The 23,910-nt window shown below is 34.4% G+C and overlaps 1 protein-coding gene across 17 annotated transcripts in view; it reads left to right on the top strand.

The window, feature by feature from the left end:
* PCDH15 (protocadherin related 15) overlaps positions 1–23,910 on the top strand; it is a 712,410-nt gene that overhangs the window by 464,234 nt on the left and 224,266 nt on the right. For 16 of the 17 annotated variants that reach the window (XM_061195806.1, XM_061195799.1, XM_061195791.1 and 13 more), the window contains one exon: positions 20,400–20,479. The exons of the other annotated variant lie outside the window; for it this stretch is intronic. In XM_061195806.1, the coding sequence (XP_061051789.1) occupies positions 20,400–20,479 (80 nt within the window). The remainder of the gene's footprint in view (positions 1–20,399; positions 20,480–23,910) is intronic. 17 annotated transcript variants of the gene reach the window in all.

Raw genomic sequence — 23,910 nt, 5'->3', positions numbered from 1 at the left:
TTTCAGAGGGCTCTTTCATCATTAACATTATCTCTAAAGAATAATGTCATAGAAGTTGAAATACTTTGAACACTGATATTGGTTACCTGATTCCAAAGTATAATTTATAGTTTATATGGAGGATAGCATACATAAATAGATAGGAGATAGTTAATATATATTTTAGAGAGAGAGAGAGAGATGTCTCAATGCCAAGCAACCACTTTTTGCAGAAATTAAATCTGATTTCTAGTGTAAATTTTTCTCCTTTAAAGCAGATGTTCTGATATGTCTAAGTTTCAAAAAAAAAGTTTGATGTCCTTGACACTATGGTATGTCTATTATCTAGGGATGATTTTTCATCTCTAGGCATTCAAAGCTGCCAAAAGTGAGGAAAATGCATTTTTTTATGTATTCTCTATTCACATATGTATCTTTCTCTTCCCAAGGCATAACTTAGCCTCGTGTAAATCTTCCATAGACAACAATATGCTCATAGGCATGAAGCCAGAGAAGTGTCAGGAGGCTAGGTGAAGGAGAATCCTAGGTCTGATATATTTAAATAGCTATTTTCTAAATCATTTTTTCTTTGATCCTTCCTTGCTTAAGAAAGAAATAAGCATGATAAAAAAAAATGTGAGATTTTGCCCCAGAAGAGATTAGGTTATGACTTAAATTTATATTTTCAGTGGAGTTAGACTTGACTTCTTTCTCTGACTTACACTCTAACAGGAAGTAGGGTACATAGGAAACGGGTAAAAATTATCTTATTTTCTGCTCAAAGAGGACTGGTATCTTATAAAACTTGTTATGGTGCAAGAAATAAAGTCATATTCTCAAGTTCTTTTGAAAGTAATTAAGGACCTAAAATAAATTAATAAGATGAAATAGTCTTGTCTGATATCACCGAGCTTAATTAAGCAGAAGTGCTGTGGATGGTGGGACAGGTGGACGCAGGTGATGATCTGTGGTTTGTATTCAGCCTGGAGGCAAAGATTCACGGGCAAGGAGAACAGCTGTATTTTGGCACCTCTCCTGCTCCGTATTTTCATCAAACACTTGGATGAAGACTTTTACAGCCTTTTATCACCCCATCTACCAACCTCTTTGCACCTGTATTCCTATGTTTTGTTTTTAATCCTGTAATTAAAAATGAACACTCCTTCTTCCTATCTAAACCGTTTCCTTCACTTGCATCCTATATCAATGCTTCTAAAGCCTCTGTAATGAAAGATGCATTTAAATAAATTATTTTAAAAATGAAAAAAAATATAAGTAGCAAAGAATACATACAGCCTTTTTTTTTTTTTTTTTTTTTAATTAGATTCAACAGATAGCAAATCACCTGGGCAAATCACTTAAAATTTTTCTAAACTACTCTAAATTTTACTCTGGAGAAATTTATTCTACCTTTTTTGTATCATCATGATCCCCAGTAAGCACTTTGCAGAATGACACTGCTCCATGGACCATGCTTTGAGTAGGACCGGCTACAGTTTGCAAGGCCCAGTGCAAAATAAAAACACAGCACCTTTTAAGTGTGCGTCCTTTGTGCTGACCTGAAAGCACTCCACTAGACCATGTCCACGCTGGCCTGCTCAAGGATATTGCTCAAGAATCATCTATTTACCTTGCTGCATCGTAAGAGTCTCTTACTCTATCTGATCATTTTCACTAACATGAAAATCTGATACAGTATCTCCCAATTAAAGACAAAGCAACAACAAAAAATGTCCTTGATAAACCAGTCTAGCCACTTACCCATTTCTGTGTTTCCCTTCCCTGCAGAAACTTCTCAAATATGGTATCCATACTTGCCTGGAGAAAGTCGTCATCATTTTCTATCTATCCTCTCTTGACCCCATTATAATCAGAATTTTAATAACACCAATCCAGTGATATGGCTCTTTTTGTGGTATCAATGCTTATTCCATTGTCAAATCAATTCCTCATCTTACTCTATCCATCAATAAGATGTGATAGAGTTAATAATTCCTTTCTTATTTAAAAACTTATTTATTTGACTTCCAGTACACCAGTCTCCTGGGATTTTTCCCCACCTTCCCTGGCTGCTGTATCCCAGTCTATTTTGATGGTTCCTCTTCATTACCCTGACTCTTAAAAGTTGACATGCCTCAGGGCTCAAACTTCTAACCGCCTCTTTTCCTATTTATAGTCACACCTAAGGTTATCTCATCTGTTCTAACGGGTTTAAATTGTTATATGCTCATAAATTCTAATTCATATCTCCAGCTTAGCTCACTGCTCTAAAACTCTAGACCCATGTCCAACTATAAGATCAATATATATATATATTAGATATTAAATAAGAATCTCTCTTAGGTTGAGTTTCCAGAGAAGCAGACTTTGAGATAAAGATTCAGTTGTAGGATGTTTATTGGTTTGGAATTAACTCCTGTGGAAAGGAGAGGAAGAAAGCAGAATTAGGTTTAGGGAGAAGTTGAGCTTCAATGCAGTCCCAATAAAGACTTCCACTGACCCCCCTGGAAAGCTCTAGAGCTGATATTGTCCTTAATATAAAGGTAGGCCTTTTATATACTTACATTAGTCAGATACAGGTTGCCTCAGAAAGCAATCTGACCTTGGGCAAGGAAGCTCTCTTCAGAAAAGGCATTGTTGGAAAAGAATATAAAAAAAGAATGTGTGTGTATATATGTGTGTGTGTGTGTGTGTGTGTGTATCTATATATCGGAATCACTTTGCTGTATAGCAGAAATTAACACAACATTGTAAATCAACTATACTTCAATTAAATAAAAGAAGAAAAAGCAAAGGTATTCTCTGAATAGGACCGACAGCTGAAGCTTCTCAGTAGGCAACATTTCCAACATATAGGGGAATAATTTCTTTTTTCTTTGAAGGGAGATTTGAGAGGCATATCATACTGTTATCACAGCATCTCAAAATTAATGTATTCTCTACTCAACACCTGGTGCTCTTTCATTTTTCCTTCTCAGTAAATTGCAACCTCAGTTGTCCAAAATCTCAGGCCAAAACCCTTCAAGTCATCTCTGACTTTTCTCTTTCTCCATAGCCCTCTCTTATTTCCAGTCAATCCCAAAATATCTCCAGAGTTTCACTATTTGTTTTCACTCTTACCGCTTTCTTCCTGATACTAGCCACCATCAACTTCTGCCTAGATTATTGCAATAGATTTCTACTGGACTTTAATCTCACCCCTCTCTGGTCTATTACTCACACAACAGACAGAGTAATTGTTTGAAAAAATTACCTAAAATAGCTTCACTTCTTTGTGAACATCATCCAATGGATTCCCAAATGACCCAGGATAAAAGACGATGTCCCTGTGACACCTACCTGACCTGATTTGCTACTTCTCATCCTCTCAGCAATTCTATTCCGGTCTCATTGACCTCCTTGCACACTGCCTGATTCCTGCCTCAGGGCCCATTCACTTACTGTTTCCACTGTCTGAAGTTCTCTTTTCCCAGACATTCACATTCTTCCCTTCCTGTATGTTTCCGCTTGATTCTCCCTTAGCAGAATGGTCTTACTTGACCACCTTACAGAAAATAACAATAACCGTCTCACTGTGCTTCATATCCACTTTACCCCATTTGCTTTCACTCTACTTGCACTCTTACTTATTTATTATGTCAACTGTGCCAAATATTATATTAGGTCCACAATGACAGACTCTGTTTTATTCACTGTTGTATCCTCCGTAACTAGAACAGTGCTTGGGATATATACTATGTAATCAATGAAAGTCTGTGGAATGTCAGGTGGATCTGATTTCAAGAAAGGCTAGAACCAAGGTTTCAGACAAGTGTTAACAGTCTCTGGTAGTTTTGCCCCTCTTTGTATTGCTTAACTCTGTGTAGACTTTATTTTCAGGCAGTCTGTAATTAGGGCATAGAGATGATAAAAAAAATCTTATTCTTGATTAATTCTGAAATGAGGATTTGGGGCATTGCAGCCTCAAGATGAGGTAAAGGGGAATAAGTGGATAAAGAGTTTTCTGAAAGAAAAGATACTGAAGTAATGAAATGCAATATACATCCCCTAGAAATTCCAAAAACATTAAAACATAATTTTTAAAAAAAACCTGCTTGAATATATTTAGAAATGGAGGGTCAAATTTCAAGAAGATTCATTTTAGCATTTCCTCCAGAGATTTTTTTGCTGGTTCCAATAATTGTATGCCTTTATGATTGGTTTACTGCTATGCTTTTCTAAACCAAGATGTGAGTGGCAGAGTAATGCAGAATTAACCAGCCCAAGATTTTAGGGTTGCCAAAACTGAGAAACTCTGGCTTAGAGGAATATGGTCACCAAAGCAATAAAGTAGAATATGAGATCTTTATCTTTAATGGAATTTTATGGACAACCATAAAACCACTGAGTGCAGTAATAAAGCCACATTTTGGAGAGCTGGGCAAGAGACATTTCAAATTGATCTTTTTTCCCTATTTACAGCTATATTTCTAATCTTTACTCTTATTTCTATCATGTCTTTTCTTAAAGCCATGGAGGACTTTCTAGTTTTCTAGGTAACAGTCAACTGATACTCCTTGGTCTCTTTTAATCGTATTTTATAGAAATGGTGAAGACCTACATTCATCAACAACTTCTTATAGACAATTTTTAAACGATAGTTTATAACTGTAATAGAAAGTGATTTTCATTTACTTCATGCCGGAAGACTCTTGTATGATCCAAAGAAAAGTTTGCAATTTCTAAACCTGCTTGATAAAAAGAGGGGTTTTTTGTTTCTTATTTTTTGTTTTTCTTTTTAATTAACCAGAAGTAAACCATTCTGCTCTTCCTAAGAGTTAAATTAAAAAAGGACTAATTTGAAATCTGGGCTTGAATGTGGAATACTTGCTTGGGCAACTATTTGAAAGCTACTGGTATATTAATAGCAGTAATCAGTATTACCTTTAGTAACTTGGCAATAAATGATTCTCTGTGCTGTTTCTTAAATAAACCTCAGTTTATTGCATGCCTTGAAGCTGTTTATTGCTTCACATACTAACAGCTGTTGTTGATTAAGGCTTAAGTATGTAAATGCTGTTATTTTCCTGAGATTTTGATAAATAGAAAGGAACAAAAACAGTGTTCCTGAGATATACTCAATAAACAGCTAATAGGTGTCAGTTTTCTAGGAGAAACAACAGGAGATCCAATTGATGTTGAGAAGTGCCTATGGTGATTCTATGCTTAACTACCAGGAATTGGTTGATTTGGAGCTAAGAAAACAATTTATTTTAGGTTAAAAAAAAAAAGAGTATTTGTATTAGAATAGTTAAGAAAACTGAAGAATTCAGTATCTCCTGTTCTAGTTTTGAATACTTTCTATTTCACATGGATTCACAAAATCCCATAACAGTTTTAAAAAGGAAAGAAAAAGTCTTCATTTCTGCAGTCTTCTCCACTTACACACCTGCCTCACTCACACAAAAGAAAAAAAGTTAAAATAAAAATTCCAGATTAAGAAACATCTTTCAGAGATAGAGGCAGAATTATTTAGTAATAAAAGTATGCTTTGCAAAAGACTTATTCCCTACAACCTATCCCCAAATAAAAGTAGTTCAATTTTGATTTTGATAAACTAATGGTTAGACAGAGCAGCAAAATTTGATTGCCACTACAATTCTCCTAACTTAACCAGCATGTGCTGGGTGATTTTGAATAGAAGTCGCCTTTGTGAATCAAAAAGAAAAATTCAAAGGTGTGCTAAAAACAGCAAGTGGAAATGCCCCAGATGTTTATGCTTCCTTTTCCCTTGTTTAGTTTTATTTGTACAATTAATATGCATATATTCATAAATGCAATCATATCCACACATTATATTATTTCTTTTCATGGCAGCTTTCTTTTATATTTTCTATTTTTGCTTTACTTTCCATTCTCTGTTTCCTTTCCCCCAGTTAGCTCTCCAGCACTTCCTCATCATATAAATCATTTTAACTGGTATGTGTCGATATTTTTCCATCATATCATGGTCATATATAATTATATAAAGCACAAATGTGTGTATTCATATGTTTACATATTCACACATAAACTACATACATAATACACATATATGTGTTTTGCCATTGTCGTAAGTATGTGTATATTTTAAGTTTTCTTTTAAAATAATAAACACAGAAAAAAATGTAAGAATGGTACAAAAACATTTGAGACTGTTACCAGCATGATGTCCTATGACCACCAAACACAACTTCTAATTTCTATAAAAAGCATAGTCTCTTATATATAACCACAACAGAACCATTAAAATTAGGGAGTAATTTTGATACCTTACTGCAATCTAACCCTCTGACTCCATTCAACTTTTGCCAGTTGCCCTAATAATGTCCTTTTTAGCAAAATGATCCAATCCAGGATCACAGGTGACCTTTAGTTGCCATGCCTCTTCACTCTCCTTAATCTGAAACAATCCTTCCTTGATGCTTTTGAAGATTACAGTACACTTATTTTGTACAGTTTCCCTCAATTTGGGTTCATTGATGCTTCTCCATGAATAGGTTTAAGTTATGAATTTTTTTGGTAAGAATATCACCGAGAAGAGATGCTGCATCCATCTCACTGAATCCTATAAAAAAATAGTTTACATGTGGCCCATTACTGGTAATGTTACTCCTGAAAACTTGATCAAAGTTGCATCCGCCTTAAAGTATGTTGATGACTTACCTTAAGACTATATAAATGTTCTTTCCTCATTCATTTTCACCCATTATTTTAAAAAACCATTGATGTTCTTTAGCTGAATTATTTTTCCAACTGTTGGCAAATTATGATTTTATAATACCATGATGTCTTCTACATTTATGAGTTGGCATTCTACTATATACAAAAGCTTTCTTTTCCCCGCATGTATTTATTAATTTATTTATTGATATAAATATGAACTCATAGATTTCTGTTTTATTCGAGGAGTATAATCATTACTGTAATTATTTATTTTGGTGCTCAAATTATTCCAGAATTAGTCTTGATGAGCCCATTTAAGCAGGCTTTTGTGTTCTTTTAACATATCCACATCATTCTTTGAGCACTTAGCTATTTTCTAGCACAGCAAGATGTTCCAGACTCATTTTATACTTTTCTTATACCAGTACTGGATTTAACCATTTCTCTAAAAAGCTCTGGTTCCTTTAAGTGGGAAATAGCATTTAGAAACTAAGTACTGGGTGCACAGAATATTCTATGAGTTGTTATTGGGTATCTCTGCTTCCAGGCCCCACTCAATGGACAGAGCAAGGCAATATATGTATGTATATAAGACTGCATGTATGTATATGCTCAAAAAATATATATACATGAATGTGTATATATATATATATAATATATGTATGCACACACAAGTGTGTGTGATATATGCACCATACTCATTTGCATCTATGTTAATTTTATATTTACTATATGTGTATATACATACATATATACATGTTATATGTAATATGTATTATAAATTTTATAGATTATAAAATATATATATCCATTAGTTCACACTAATAACTCTCTGAAAATGGGAAGCCTGGCTCTTATTACCTTCCGTACATTACTTACTGAATGTAACCAGTCTTCTGTTTCTGACCCTCATTCTGATGCTCTCCTCACCCTTTCACGTTCTGACATCACCTGCCTGCCATTCCTCTCCTTCCAACAATTCTCATCCTGCTTGGATTCTGAAATCCTGTACAGGGCCATGCAAACACCCTCCTTCCTGAGTTCAAGCTTCAACACTTCACACCATCACTTCACAAGACCTGCAGCTACCACCATCCACTGAACTATTGCCTTCTTCATTCCACTTATGTTGACATCCCACTGTAGACTGACGTCCCACTGTGTCCTTTTGTGCTTACAGCACCATAACCCTACAACACAGTCTCCCACAACAGGCCATGCAAATGCTCTAATAACCCTCTTTGGGTTTTGCAACCACACCGGGCCACCACTCCCACACTGACCCTCTCACAGAAGCACTGCTAATTTCCCTTGGGCTCTGACATCCCATTCCAGCTGTTTGAATGCCTTCCTTTGCCCCACTTGGGTTTGCCCCAAGCCTATACCAGGCTGCTGTGACAACCCTTTAACAAGAAATGTTCCCTTTGCTCTATTTAACTTCCAACACCGCACTCAATCTCTGACTCCCCACGTCGGTCACTGCCAACGATGTTTTGTTGTTCTCAGGTGACAGCTTTTCTACTTCCCTTGTTAAATTTATTCCTAAGTATTTTATTTTATTTTTAATTTTATTAAGTAGAATTTTTCCCTTAATTTCATTGTTGATTGTTCATCATTGGTGTATAGAAATACTGTGGATTTTTTTTATTGATCTTGTATCCTACATCCTTACTGAACTCATTATTAGTCTAATAGTTGTTTTAGTGGATTCTATAGGATTATCTATTTAAAAGATCCTGTCATCAGCAAATGGAGATAGTTGTACTTCTTCCTTTATGGATGACTTTTATTTCTTTTTCTCGCCTAATTACTCTAGCTAGTACTTTCAGTACATTGTTATATAAAAATTTTGAGTAGAAATCTTTGTCTTATTACTGATTGTAGGGGGAAAGCTTTTAGTCTTTCAACATTGATGCTAGTTGGTAGTTTTCCTTAGTTGTCCTTTATCAGGTTGAGGAAGTTCCCATATATCCCTAGTTTATTAAGTGTTTTTATCACAAAAAGGTATTGGATTTTGTCATTCTTTCTCTGATCCTTCTGATATGATAATTTTTTCTTTATTTTATCTGTGTATTACATTAATTGGTTTTCTTGTGTTGAAACAACTTTGTATACCTGTGATAAATCCTATTTGGCCATTGTGTATAATCATTTTTATGTATTGCTGAATTTGAATTGCTAGTATTTTGTTAACAGTTTTTACTTCTGTTTTCATCAGCTACACTGATCTGTGGCTTTCTTTTCTTCAGGTACCTCTGTTTGGTTTTGGTATCAGGGTACTATAAACTTTATATAATTAGTTAGAAAGTGTTTCCTCTGTTATATTTTGGAAGAGATTGTGACGATTGTGTGACTTCTTTAGATCATTGGTAGAATTTACTAATATAGTCAGTTGGGCCTGGTCTTTTCTTTATGGGAAGTGTCTTTTTTTTTTTCTTTTTTAAATTACTAATCCAATCTTTTTACTTGTTTTTAGGTCTATTCAGATTTCCTTTATCATCTTGAATCAGTTTTGGTAATTGTGTATTCCTAGGAGTTTGTTCATTTCATCTAAGTTATTTAATATGCTGGTAAAATTTTTCATAGCATTCCCTTAAAATCTGTTTTATTGCTGTAAAGTCAGAAATGATGCCCCCTCTTTCATTTCTGTTATTAGTAATTTGAGTCTTCTCTCTTTTTTCTTAATCAATCTGACTAGAGGCTTGTCAATTTTGATCTTTTCAAAATACCAACTTTTGATTTCATTGGTTTTTTTTCTGTCATTTTCCTATTTTTATTTCATTAATTGCCACTCTAGTTTTTATTATTTCTTGTCCTCTGTTTGCTTTAGTTTTATTATGCTCTCTTTTTTCACTGTCTTAAGATGAAAAGTTATTGATTTGAGAACTTTTCGCTTTTTAGATACAGATGTTTATAGCTCTGAAATTTTCTCTAAGAACTGCCTTATAGTATTGCTTAAGTTTTAGTGTGGTTGTCTTTTTTTTTTTTTTCCCATTCATTTACAAGTGTTTTCTAATTTTCTTTGTATTTTCTATTTTACCCACTGGATATTTAGGAGTCCCTTGTTTAATTTTCACATATTTGTGAATTTTGAAATTTTCTTTGTGTTATTGATTTCTAATTTCATTCCAATGTGGACAGAAAGAAATGTCAGGCTTCTCAGATGCTGGGCTTCTGCAACATGGAGCTGGAGTTGGCTGGTACCTCTAGGGCAGACACCATAATCTTAGGCTGGATCTCTGGGGGAGAAGGAGTCCTAGGATCCTGGCTGCACCTCCAAGAAGTAGAGCTCCCATGATGCAGTGCTGGCTGGGGGTTGCAAGGAAACAGCTTATTGCTCAAATGCCACAGACTTGTCCTTCTTACTGAGATTTAATGGATTTTCTTAAAGCAGTGTTTCTCCAGATACTGTATACTTTTAGAACAATTTCCAAAAACTTTAATTTTTACAGCTATTTTTTTTTTAGTAGTTAGAGTTTTCTTAGTGGAATAGGGTTCACAGAGCTCCTCATTCTGTCATTCCAGAAATGTCACCATTGTGTACTCCATTCTCGCTCATTTTTTAATGAAAATATCAACAGCAGAAATATATTAAGAGGATAATCTTGACAATATATTTATGGGCTTAGAATAATGCATATTGGATATTGTTTTTTATGAATCATGGATTCCACTGAATTTGTCCTTTTTCACTCTAAGTGTTGATGACTGATTTTTTCATCATTTCTTATGCCCCAGCCGCAAGCCTGTCCTTGATCCTCCATGATCAATTGATTAATTAACAAAGATCGAACATTCTGATACATTTTTCAAACATTTACTGGAGATTTATTTTGCTATTTAGTAAGACGTAAAATGGATGAGAGAGAGAACAATCAGTGCTAAAGTCGCCATGCAATATTGTAGATGACAAATTTTGTAGGTAAGACCACGAAAAAAATGAATCTTCAGGTAGTTAGGGAGAAATTTTGTTTTACCTGTTTGCTGATATGGTAACATACCATGTGTCCTACATTGTCAAGTCATCCATAGGAATGAATCCTACTGATACCTGAAGGGTATGCTCTTTGAAGAACAACACTTTACAGATTTTTTTCTAAATTGTATTATGTGTTTTTCATCTTTCTAAATATTAACATCAATAGTAAGTATTTATTAAGTACATGCTACGCACTAAGCTGCATTCTAGATGTGGGCTATTTCATTTAATCAACACGGCAACCCTGAGTTAGATGCCATTTTATTTCAATATCGTACATGGAGTCACTGAGACATAAACAGGTTTAGTGACTTGCCCCAAATTATGTAGCTAATAAGTGACAGATTTCATTCCTAATTTTTTCTACTCCAAATCCCAAGATCTTAGCTAAAACTTAAATTAATTCCTTAAGCAATACTTTTTATCTGAATAGAATTCTAGAATTTTCTAAATGTCTGTTGCTTCATTTGATTCTACATCAACTATATAGAATATGTATTTCAAGTGTTATTTATTCCTATTATATTTTATGGTTGAGAATATAGGTCCAATGACACACCCCAGTTCAGGTAGTTAAAAGTGAGATAATTAGAACTAGACCCTTAATCTTATGATTACTGACTCTGGTTTATTTTTACAAGTGTATGCTTAACCAAAGTATACTAAACATTTTTAACTCTCAGTATTTATGTCACAAATGATAAGAATTTTCTCAAAGGTGGGGACTTTATTGAATAACTTATATTATCCCTGATTCCTAGCATTGAGTATTTTGTTTATAATAGTTGCCCAAAACTTTTTTTGGGGGCTTATTGAACTCAAGATACTGTGACTAGTTCCTAAATTAGATTCCATATTTATATCAACAGATGGTACTGTGATATTTGAGGCTTAATTGTTAATTAACAATTGACCTCTGACCCCATGCTAATTTATCATATCTTTTTTAAGGTAGATTTTTCTGCTTGTTCCCCTCAATACTGTCACACCATTAGCTATATGCTTACTTCATTCAGTTTGCCTGGGTCTATTAACACTATTATTTTGAAAATAAATCTGGTTTTAACATACTGAAGTCTGGGAAAACTAGCTAGTTAGAATTGTACGTAGGTTCTGAGGTTGGACTTGAGAAACCCTGGCACTAAAGTGCAAAAGTTTAAGTGTAGGATTTGTAGGTCTCTGGACCTTTATAAGCCTGAAAAAGACAACAACAACAACAAAAGCACTTCAATTTATTTAAAACTGAACAATAGCCACCTTATAGAAAGATATATTTTAGCTTTTAAAATGTTGTTTCTGAATTGTATCTATTCAGTGTATTACCAAGTGTTGAATGTTGTAAACTGACCAGAGCCAAATGTCTTTATACAATAATTAGATTATTCTTGACTATTATTAAATAGCTACCAATAGGTGGTGGTAAAATATGATTAGTGTTCTCTGTCACAACTTTGCTACTGCTTAGAAAAGTATGTCTCAGGCCAAATACTACTACACATGTACATTTTTTTAGCAAGTAAGATTTTCCTTTCATGTATCTGAAAACATCTTACAATTAAGTTCACTTTAGGCAAATGGAACAGTATTTTAGAAACAGAACTCAGTTAATGTTTAGTTAGTATCAGGCAATAAGAAACTCTGAATCATTAGGTGGAACTCATGGAATCAACTTTTGGGTTCTGTTCCAAAAGACAAAGGACTCCTTGGGTCCTTACACTTTGTTCATACAATCCACATTATCCTTAACCTCTCATTTCAGCACTTATTATTCATGTGGAACATTTATTAATGTAGTAAGGAAATCTTCTGGTGGTTAGAGGTAAAGATGTGTGAAATACTAGTTTGCTCTAATGAAATGTTCGCTAATACCCCTTTGGAATATGTTTTGACATAAGGCATTTATTCTTAAGATGTAGAATAAAAGTAACATGCACACACACATTCACACACACACACACACACATACACCTCTCTTTTCTGTCTTTTGAACAGTTTGGAAGAAATTGAGAGAGACAGACAGAGTGTGTAAGATGGATATCAAAGCAAGATATATTTTCTAACTGTAAATATAGTTGAGTGAAGTATAAGACAAAACTGGGCACTACACTTCCTACTTCCTTCATTGCACTAAATTTATCCTCCCAGGCACAGGAAGTGCAAAGGTGGGCCCACACTGTAAGTACTAAGGCATATCAGTAACAAAGCAGAAAGCATATCTGCCTTCATGGAGCTTACATTCTAGTAGGAGAAGAAAATTCACAAAATACATAAATGAGTTATATAGAATTTAACTCAGGAAAAATACAGGAGGGAAAGTGGTGAGGGAGTACATGGGGGATTGCAGTTTGATCAGTGATGATTTCACTGACGTGACATTAGCAAAGAGCTGAAGAAGGTGAGAGAGGTTGAACCACCTGGTTATCTGGGGAGAGTATTTCAGGTGCAAGTGCAAAGACCCTGAAGTTCAGGCCTGCCTGCCGTGCTTGAGGAAGAGCAAAGATACTAGTGGGACTGGAATAAAGTAAGTGAGAAGGAAAATAGTAGAAATGAAACCATCAGGTAATTGGGAAGGTGTGGAGATAACTACTCTGAGTGAAATCAAGTACTAATGGCAGAATTTGAGTAGAGCAATGGCAAGAATACACTTAAAATTTTAAAGGAACATTCTAGATTCTCTATCGAGAATAGTCCATGGTGCAGGCATGTAAGAAATTATGGAAATTAGTTTAAATTTTATTTCAGTAGTCCAGACTAGGCTTGGAGTGATATTTCTGGAAATGGTGAGAAGAGGTTTCAACCTCGCTGTATTTTGCAGGTAGAAACTACAGGATTCATTGATGATTGGATGTGGAAGGAAGACATAAGTTAACAAGGCTACTAATATATGGCTTGAGCAACTAGAAGGATTGATTTTCCATTAACCAGAATAAAAAAAGTGTCAAAGGAGTAATTCAGTTTTGGACATGTTAAATTTGAAATGTCTTTTGACATGTAATTGAAGCTATTGAGTAGAGAGTTGGGTATGATTTTAGGGAAGAGATACGGACTAAAAATATACATTTGAAGTCTTGAGCTTTTTAAATACTGTGTAAAACTTTGAGATTGGATGAGATTCTTAAAGGAGTGAATGTAAAAGACATCCAAAGACTAATTTTGCTGTGGAGAAGAGGACCAGGAATGGAGACCCAGAGGAAGGTGTGTCCTGGAAACTAAGGGTAGAAATTGTATCAGGGAGAAGGGAGAGATCAGTTGTGTCTGATCTAATGTCTATGCTACTGATAGGTCCAATGAAAAATAAGCCAACAAAGCTAAGAAACAAGCAAAAACAAGGATTGTGAATTGATCAGTGGTTTTACTAATAAGGAATTTATTGGTGATGTTGAAAAGAGCAGTTTCAGTGCAGTAGTTGTGGGAGGTTTAGAACTATGATCGAAATGTTTTTAGAGAGGATGAGAAGAGAACAATTAGAAAAAGTAGAATGCAAAACTCTTTCCCCATATCTTGCCCTAGATGGGAGATCAGACAGTACATTATCAGTAATAGGAGGAAAGATGTAGTGTATAGTTACAGGATTGTATATATATACATATATATATATAATTTGGAGTGCTTGCAGAAAATTGCTTCAATTTTCTCAGTGAAACAGTAATCAGGATCACCAGCTGAGAATAAAGATGGGGTAGGATAAGCTGGAGACCTGAGAAGACAGTGTTAATAATCATAATCATATAGGAAGAGAGACAGTGAATGAAGTAGCAAAATATAGTATAATAAATGGACAGGATGAAAGGTCTTAAGGGATGCTCATGTAATACAGTGTCATTCTAGATTAGCTGCATTTTTAAGTTTCAGATGTGCTATATTTGCATATTATTTACTTTTTTAAAAAAAAATTGAATAAACTGACTTTTTTACATAAATGAACTTATCTCAAAAAGGAAATTTTATATCAGAATCATAAATGACAAAACACTACTTGACATAAAAATGTAAAGATTAAGTCATATTGAAATATATTCATAAACATTATTACTTTGTTAAAAGACCAATAATTTGGGCTTCCCTGGTGGCGCAGTGGTTGAGAGTCTGCCTGCCAGTGCAGGGGACACGGGTTCGAGCCCTGGTCTGGGAGGATCCCACATGCCGCGGAGCGGCTAGGCCCGTGAGCCACAACTACTGAGCCTGCGTGTCTGGAGCCTGTGCTCCGCCAACAAGAAAGGCCGCGACGGTGACAGGCCCGCGCACCGCGATGAAGAGTGGCACCCGCTTGCCGCAGCTGGAGAAAGCCCTCGCACAGAAATGAAGAACCAACACAGCCAAAAATAAATAAATAAATAAATAAGTAAGTAAAAAAAAAAAAAAGACCAATAATTTAATCCCAGGAGTGCACACACATTTTTGGAAAAACTGCTGTCCTGAATTGAAAGCTTCAGTTCCTGCTCTCAAGCAGTTTAATAACATAAATCAGAACTTGTTTGCCTAAGTGAGGAAAGAAAAGACCATCTAAATATGTTGATTTTATCTATTTTAGAATCCCTATGGGCAAGTACTTTGTCTTAACGTCCTGTGAAATGTGTAGAATCATTCTGTGTGCATAAAGTGCACTCTACCAGATGGTATTTGATGGTTGTGTTCATCTTTAACATGAACAGAATATTAGTTTAGAAAAGATTTGTTTTCTTTTTCAAAATTCCTATTTTCCAGCCTCTAAGCACACTGCTTATTTAGATAAATCCTTTTGGGTTCCTGTTGGTGCTTCTGAAAAATGGGTGACTTGAATTTAGATGCAGTGGGTAATCTGCTTGAGCAGACTAGAAGGAAGAAAGAGTTGCTTCAGTCTTTAAAGATACTCTTTGTCAAGCAAAAATAAAGGAAAAACTTGCTTTATTTTAGTTCACATGCTGTTAAACATGTATCAGCAAACCGATGAGTCAGTTGCGTTACTTGCTAGCTATCCAAAGTGAGCATCATTCAATCATTTAACCTGAGGTTAAATAACTCAGGTTGTTTACCTGAGGCCAAGCAAAACCTGAGCAAGTCTTCCAGGTGCTTGCTCTTCCTCAAACTCATTAGGCATGTATCCACCTCAAGGCCTTTAAACTTGCTCTGCCCTCCACCTGGAGGGTCCTTCCCCACACGACTTGCTCTCTCACCTTTTACAAACGTTTGCCAATTTTTTTTTTTAACATCTTTATTGGAGTATAATTGCTTTACAATGTTGTGTTAGTTGCTGCTGTACAGCAAAGTGAATCAGCTGTGCGTATACATATATCCCCGTATCCCCTCCCTCTTGTGTCTCCCTCCCACCCTCCCTATTCCACCCCTCTAGGTGGTCACAAAGCACCTAGCTGATCTCCCTGTGCTATGCAGCTGCTTCCCACTGCTATCAATTTTACATTTGGTAGTGTATATATGTCCATGCTACTCTCTTACCTCGTCCCAGCTTACCCTTCCCCCTCTCTGTGTCCTCAAGTCCATTCTCTATGTCTATGTCTTTATTCCTGTCCTGCCAAATTTTTACATTTTTCTGATAGCTTTCCTGATAACCTCTTTGTAAGTGCAAACTCTCACCCTGCCCTCCCATATGTCCTTCCTGAATTATTTTATATTTTTGTAGCACTTATATGGATCTGAAAACCATATTATATGAATATATGTTAATTATATATATACTATTTTATATATAAATTATATATAACTATAATATATATTCTATATAAATAATTATATATAATATATTCTATATAAATACCTATAAATCAATTAATTATTTTATTTTTTCTCTGTCTCCCACACTACAATGTAAGCTGCACAAAGGAAACATTTTTGTATGTGTTGTTCTCTGCTGAAGTCCCAGTGCTTAACACAGTGTAGATATTCAATAAATATTTGTTGAATTAATAAGTGAATATTGTTGTTAATATTGAAGTTAGGTATCTTGCCTGAGAGATAGTAGTATAACCAGGTCTGGAACCCAGGTGCTTGGCTCCAGAGCCTACCCAGTAAACTCTATGATAAGCCCAGGGAAGATGACTACTGTTACACTTCTCTCAGATCTTGAATAACGGGCTCGTATCGGAATTGACTGATCAAAAATAAAGGCATAAGAAATGTCTTTGTACTAAGGCTGAGTAATTCCTATCTGTTATATTATGGAAAATATTAACTAATAGTAGACTCTCCTTTTTAAAGATGAAACAGTCACTATTATCTCTAGATTAAAAAAAAAAGGTGTATCTTCCAATTAATTATACAGAACTCTAATTGGAATGGTGACAGAGAGAGTAATAGAATTGAAGTCATCTGCATTTCCCTTTCGACTATAAGGTTATTGCAAGGCTTAAAAGAGATAAGGCGTGCAAACATAATGTCTGACATCTAGTAAGCAGTCAGAAAATTTTAACTTAAGGATTCACTATTCTATATCATATATAAATCTCTGCCCATCATGTAGAGAAGGCTGGCTAGACTCATATATAGAAAAAAAACTATTTTAAAAATGTTTTTAGAAATATATTTTAGGTCACACATATGCACATTATCAAATCTTAATACTCCAAGAATTATTGTTTCTGCTGATTTTTCCAATTATTTCTCCCTTTTGATGTTGGTACATAGAGATACATGGTATTTAAACAAGTGCTAACACATGCAATGGATAGATTTCAGAACTCTGATCTAGACAGCACAATTCCCCCTTGTTTAGTTGACTGAGAAATTATGAATCCTCCCTAATTACTACACTGTTTGCCACAGATCCTGAAACAACAACAAAGGATTGGCTAAGAGGATAAAAAGAAGAAAACAATCAAATAGGATTATCTTCTAAATCCTGGGTCTTCAAAGTTTCCAGTAAGGGCACAACCTCACATATGAATGAAATAGGCTAATTATTGGCTCTAACAATCCTTAAAAGTTTGAGGTATTTAAATGGTCAAACAAAACTGAAGAAATATTCCACAGTACCTCAGGGATTGAAAGTAATTAATTGGGCTGAAAAAAACATTGAGAGTCCTCTAGGAATTCCTCTCTATTGTTATTTTAGTAACTTAACAAAATAATGACTTGTATAAACAAAGTAACACAGCATTCACAGTGTTCTCATCCCATGAAAATAATATTAAATATTAGAGTAGATCTGATACATTAGAAGAAAGGTTTAACATTAATCTGGATTTAAAGTTGTTTACCCAAAGTTATCTTGCTTCAGAATCTATTTCTTCTGGCTTTTATGAAAACACAAGACAATAAATTTTCTCTCAAAAACAACAATAACCACATACCAAAAACAAACAAAAAGAAATTGATAATATCTATAACAATATGACATTAAAATGACTGATTGAAAGAGGAAAACAACAGAAAACATTTAGTGTGAACTTTTTAGTGATAAAATGTAGTCTCCAGATACAGCATAATTCTGTGTTTCTCCAGGAAGTTAACCGAGTATCATTATTTGTAGTTCCATTTTATCTTTTTTACTAATACTTGTCTGGAAAAGGACAAAAAACAAGGGGAAAATATCAACCATGTACTATTAATCCCATTGATTGTGTGTAGATGTTTAACTATTTTGTTTCTTACTCTTTGCCCTTGCACTTACATTATAATTAATTTAATGAAATTTAAAATTTTAGATTTAATTGGAATGTTTCAAAGGTATTATCATAAGTAGTTTATTATTTCATTGTATTTTAGTATTTTGTTTTATTCCATTTTGTGTGTGTGTGTGTGTGTGTATGTAATAATGCATAATAATGCCATAGCCTTACTAAAAAATAAAATAAAATCTTGGCCTGGGAAAAATGGTCACTTTGCTTAATTAAAAATGGACTGTGGTGAAGGTGCAAAGGAGAAAGCAGGAGCACTAGTCAGATGGTTATTACATAATCCATGAGGGAGACGGTATTTGGAGTTCAGAGACAGCCAGATAACTGCAGATATTCTAAATATAGACCCAATGGAATTTGACGACGGATTACACTGGGGAGTAAGAATGTTCAGTTAAGGTCAAGCAAGTAGAAGGATGTAGTTTCTGCTATTTACTGAGATAATGAATACTGAAAGCAGCAGGTTGTTGTCTTCTTGAGCAGTGGGAGAGTAGCAGAGAGAGATCAGGATTGGGGAGTTTTAACATTTTAAATTGGGGGTGTTTATAATTCATCTAATTGGGGATCAAACAGGCAATTGGATATAGGTCTGAAATTCAGAGGACAGGGCTGGTTTAGAGATATGAGAGTCTTCAACATAGAAAGAGTTTTAAAGCTCTGCAGTTGGATGAGGTGACAAAGTAAGTGAAGTCCAAGAACAAACCTTTGGAGTATCCTATGTAAATATGTCTTATAGATGAGGAAAAATCAGCCAAGGAAAAGAGGTAGTAGCTGATAAGGTAGAATTAAAAGCAGGAGAATATGATGTTATGGAAGCCATGTGAAGGAATTGTTTTATGGAGGAGACACTTTTAACTAATCCTACAAAGCTTCTCCCACAAAACCTGGCATTTAGTAAATATTACGTTATTATTCAGTTGTCCCTGGACTCTGGAGTTTATGTGGTCCAAGAGAGGTTTCTGGCCACCCATCCATTGTGGTAGCTGATAGGGCTGTCCCATGACCAGGGCTCTGAAATCCATGTCAAAGCCATCTAATCTACCTGCAGAAACAGTGCTCCCTGTTGGTCTGGACATGGGATTTCATAATCAGCCTCTTATGGCTGGGACGGTTATTGTCCGGTGTTTGAAAAGACCCAACATAACCACCACTTTTGTAGGTCCTGCCAACTTCAGGGCAGTGCCTGCCAGTCAGAGAGGTTGGTATCTCTGCCAGCCGAGTAACTTATAAATAAACAATATTTCCCCTCCCCCTGGGGTCATGCTTAGGCAGATCCCTCGCCCATCCCTTTTATATCATCCAGATTTCTTTCTTCACCCAAGTCTTCCATAAGGGGACTTAATGGATAATTGAAAAGGAAATTATTGGATATTTTAGATGGTAAAATCCCAGACTCCAGTGCCACAATATAGAGTGTGTATCTTTATTTTGGGTAAGAGAAACTCAGAACTCAAAGTCAGAAGCTGTAGATTTTTTCTACTATGACTTGAGTGAAGAAGGGAAAAAAAGGTTAATATTTACTGAAACTTACAATATGCCAGATTTAGCCTGTGTGTTTTAATATAGATTATTTCACTTAAAACTCTCAACATCTATTAACTTTTGTATTGTTATAGTTCTCATTTTACAAATGAAGAAATTAAGAAACAATCACACAATTAGTAAATGGAGCCCAATTTTTTACTCAGGCTCTCTGGCTCCAGATTCAGAATTCTTAACCATAAAGCTTTGTAGACAATATATTCTGAGCAGAAAAAGAAAAAAAATAGTGCATTAAATAATTTCTTGACACTGTAAACATTTATGTAGATTCCAACACATTTGTTTGAATTATTCATATAAAATTAAATAAGTAAACCATAGGAAAATCATTATTGTATTTCCCTACCAGATAAGATTATGTATACATTCAGGAGATATTATTCTTATTCATTGTTACAACTTTCAGATGACATGAAATGACAGAAATGCTGGGATCAGATATGAAATTCTTTATTTAACGTCTAGTCATTCACCCGTGTTTTAATCTTTATACTTTAAGGTATCATGGATCTTCTGTGCTATTAATTTCAAGTTTCTATATTACACTGTACTGAATGGAAGACATATCAATTACTTGATAATTAAAGTATGTTTTCTCTCTGAAGGCAACTGATCGAGAGGGAGATCCAATAACATATGCCATTGAGAATGGAGATCCACAGCGAGTTTTTAATCTTTCAGAAACGTAAGTTAAAAATAATTTCTAAATTTATTTTTCTTTTTAAAATGTTAAACAATGTACTGGTAGCAAGAGGACAGACTTCTAATCAGAGACTTTCAGCTGTTTGTAGTTTTACTTTACTTTTTTTTTCTACAAGTGTTAATGAGAGCTGCGGGGGATAATTCTGAATCCAGAAATCATACCCAGGAGACTGTTTATTTATTTTAAAAATTTTTACTAGGTAAAATCCACTGAGGTGGAAACAGTTCATTTGCAGGTATAACCTGGGATTAATTAGATCCCTTTAAAATTGTCAGCTACTCATAATAACAAGGATATTTCTACAAAGAGTAACTTGGCACTAAATTGTTCAAAGGTAATTTTGTAAGAAAAAGTGTAATTCAGATGCATTTAAGGTGCCACCAAAGTCCATCCTTCAATTTTTGAGTAATATAGGTATACTCTAAAAAAGCTAAGATAAAAATATTTCATGCCCATATCTAAGCCCCTTTGAGGTCTATGTCCATGTCATTCTACTCACCTCTCTGAACATATCAGAGATAATGTCAGTCATAACTATTGAGGAAACTGACAGCAGGCATTGAAGAAGGCATTGACGTTAGCTTTGTTTCTCTTCTTCAACAACAAAGTAGCTGCTCTGTTGTTGCGTGTGGCTGGTTGTCAAAGAGATGTTCTTGCTATCTCTCTGATGTTTTCTGCGTGGTCCTGAGTGGTTTTACTCCCTAAAAGGATGGAAATCTAAATGTAGCCCATGAGTATAAAGTGAAAAATTTGACAAATTAGCCAGGCTCTGCTTCAGTCTCAGGAACATGTGGTACACAATGCCAAATCAAGAGAACCCTGTGTGGTCACTTGATCTTGTAAGAAAAAAACACCTGCAACTTTGCATTGACGAGGATGGTACAACCATGAGTTTGTATGCCTGGATACAATATTTCCCAGATTTTTAGATTTCACAGATGAATAAACTTCCATTTAAAAAATGGAGAGATTTACTATTTTGAATTTTATTATCATAAAATTATCATAAGTAATTATAATTTACAATCATTCTTAAAGAAAGAGAACTTTGTAAAAGGGACACTTTAACAGTAATCAGGGCTGTGTGGTACTGGTATAAGAATAGATGTCTGGATTACTAGGATAAACTTCAGAATCCAAAAATAACCCCTAATATTTATGGTCCATTGATTTCCCAAAAAAAAAAAAAAAAAAAAGGGCTAAGACAACCTAATTAGGAAAGAATAATTTCAATAAATGAAGCTGGGACAGCATGCAAAGGAATGAAGTTGGGTCTTTACCTCACACCATCTGTAAAAATTAACTCAAAGTGAATCACAGACCTAAATATAAGAGATTAAACTATATAATGTAGAAGAAAATACAGATGTAAATCGTGATTTGGGTTAGGCAGTGATTTCTTAGATATGATACAAAAAGCAAAAGTGATTAAGAAAAAGACTAATAAGTTGTACCTCATCAAAATTTGAAAAAATGTGATTCAAATGGCACCATCAAGAAAGTGAAAGACAACCCCACAGACTGAAAGAAAATATTTTAAATATATGAAGAGTATGTAAAGAACTAGTATATCTCAAAAATAAGCAGATAAATAATCTAAGTAAAAATGAACAAGAATTTAAATAGACATTTCTTCAAAGATATATGAATGGCCAATAAGCATGTGGAAATATGCTCATAATCACTAGTCATTAGGGAAATCAAATTACAATCATGAAATACCACTTCACGTCCTCTTATAATAGCTATAATGAAAAACAAAGGAAATAGCATACATGGGTGAAGATGTGGAAGTATCAGAATTCTCATATATTTCTGGTGGGAATGTAAAATGTACACTCTGGAAAACTATTTCTCATTTCCTCTAAATGTTAAACATAGAGTTACCATATAACTCAGCAATTCCACTTGTGTCTATTCAAGAGAAATGAAAATGTTATGTCCACGTAAAAAGTTGCACAGAAATGTTTATAACAGAATTATTTACAATGGCAAAATGTGGAAAACAACCCAAATGTCTGTCTACAGATGAAATGAATTAACAAAATGTGTATCCATACAGTGGAATATTATTCAGCAATAAAGGAGAATTAAGTACTGAAACATGCATGAACCTTGAAAACATACTAAATGAAAGAAGTCATTCACAAAAGACCACATTTGGTATGATCCCATTTGTATTAAATGTCCAGAATAGGCCAATCTATAGAGACAGAAAGTAGACTATTGGTTGCCTGAGGCTGGGGGCTGACAGAGAATAGGGAATGACTGCTAATGGGTACAGTGGTGAAAATATTCTAAAATTGATTGTGGTGATGGTTGAACTACTCTGCAAATACGCTAAAATTTATTGAATTGTACACTTTAAATGGGTGAATTCAATGATATGTGAATTATATGTTAATAAAACTGATAAAAATAAGAAAACAATGAAGTTTTCACCTGTCCTGGTCTTACTTTCTCTGTTAAAGATTTCCATTCCTGTGTTTATCTGTTTTTCTGTTGATGCTGAAGGATTTTAAAACTGCTGGCTGTGAAATCTAATGAGCTACCAGTTTTATCAGACATTCTCACTCGTGCTGCTACCCTAGCAAGTGTTTGTCTACTACTCTCTAATTTATGCTTTTGAAACCAAACAGACACACCTAGTTGGTTACAGAGGTCTTTAAAGTGTGAAATATGTCAATGCAGCATCCTCTTTGTCTGAATTGACCTAAACAGACAGAAATATCCTTAAATGCAAACTTCTTCCAGACAGCTAGAGTAGGACAGGACTCTGTGATGATTGTATGGTCTCTGTTGATGATCATTCAGGGTCCAGTACACTGCGCTCATTGCCTTTTATCTTATGGTAATTTTATTTCAGCCACTTCATTGCTGTTCTTCCCATTGATAATTATAGGCTAGCCTAGACCCTTAGCAATATATTTCAACACATTTGAAATGGGGGAAAAATTGATATTTTAATCCCTTCCCTCTTTGAAACTTCTGAGATACTTGTGCAAATTTGCATCACCACTTCTATGTAAGTTTTAAGGATTTGAATAATTCAGATGCTGTCTCAAAAAATAATAGAAAAGAAATCATGTTCTGTCTTATCAGATGCTTCAGTTCATCTAAATAGTGATTTTGGTTACATTTTCCTTCTTAAAACAACAAAAAAAGTACTTGCTCACTGTTTACATTAAATATTATTTTATGCTATAATGCGAATTTTAACAATAATCATTACAATACCATTACCTTACCCTTTTTTTCCATTGAAATACAAATATACCAAAACATTTTTATAATTCTTTAAAAAATATTAGTTGTAATGAATATTCATTTCAATGCTAGTGTGGATTTACCAAGTGCTGAATTGTTATATGCATTTTTTTTCAGTGTCATAGCTTTATTTTTTTTTTAACATC

Source organism: Eubalaena glacialis, chromosome 1 (genome assembly GCF_028564815.1).
Source record: "Eubalaena glacialis isolate mEubGla1 chromosome 1, mEubGla1.1.hap2.+ XY, whole genome shotgun sequence".
Lineage (NCBI taxonomy): Eukaryota > Metazoa > Chordata > Mammalia > Artiodactyla > Balaenidae > Eubalaena > Eubalaena glacialis.
The sequence above is the reverse complement of the archived record's forward strand: the minus strand, read 5'-3'. Positions and strand labels throughout refer to the sequence as shown.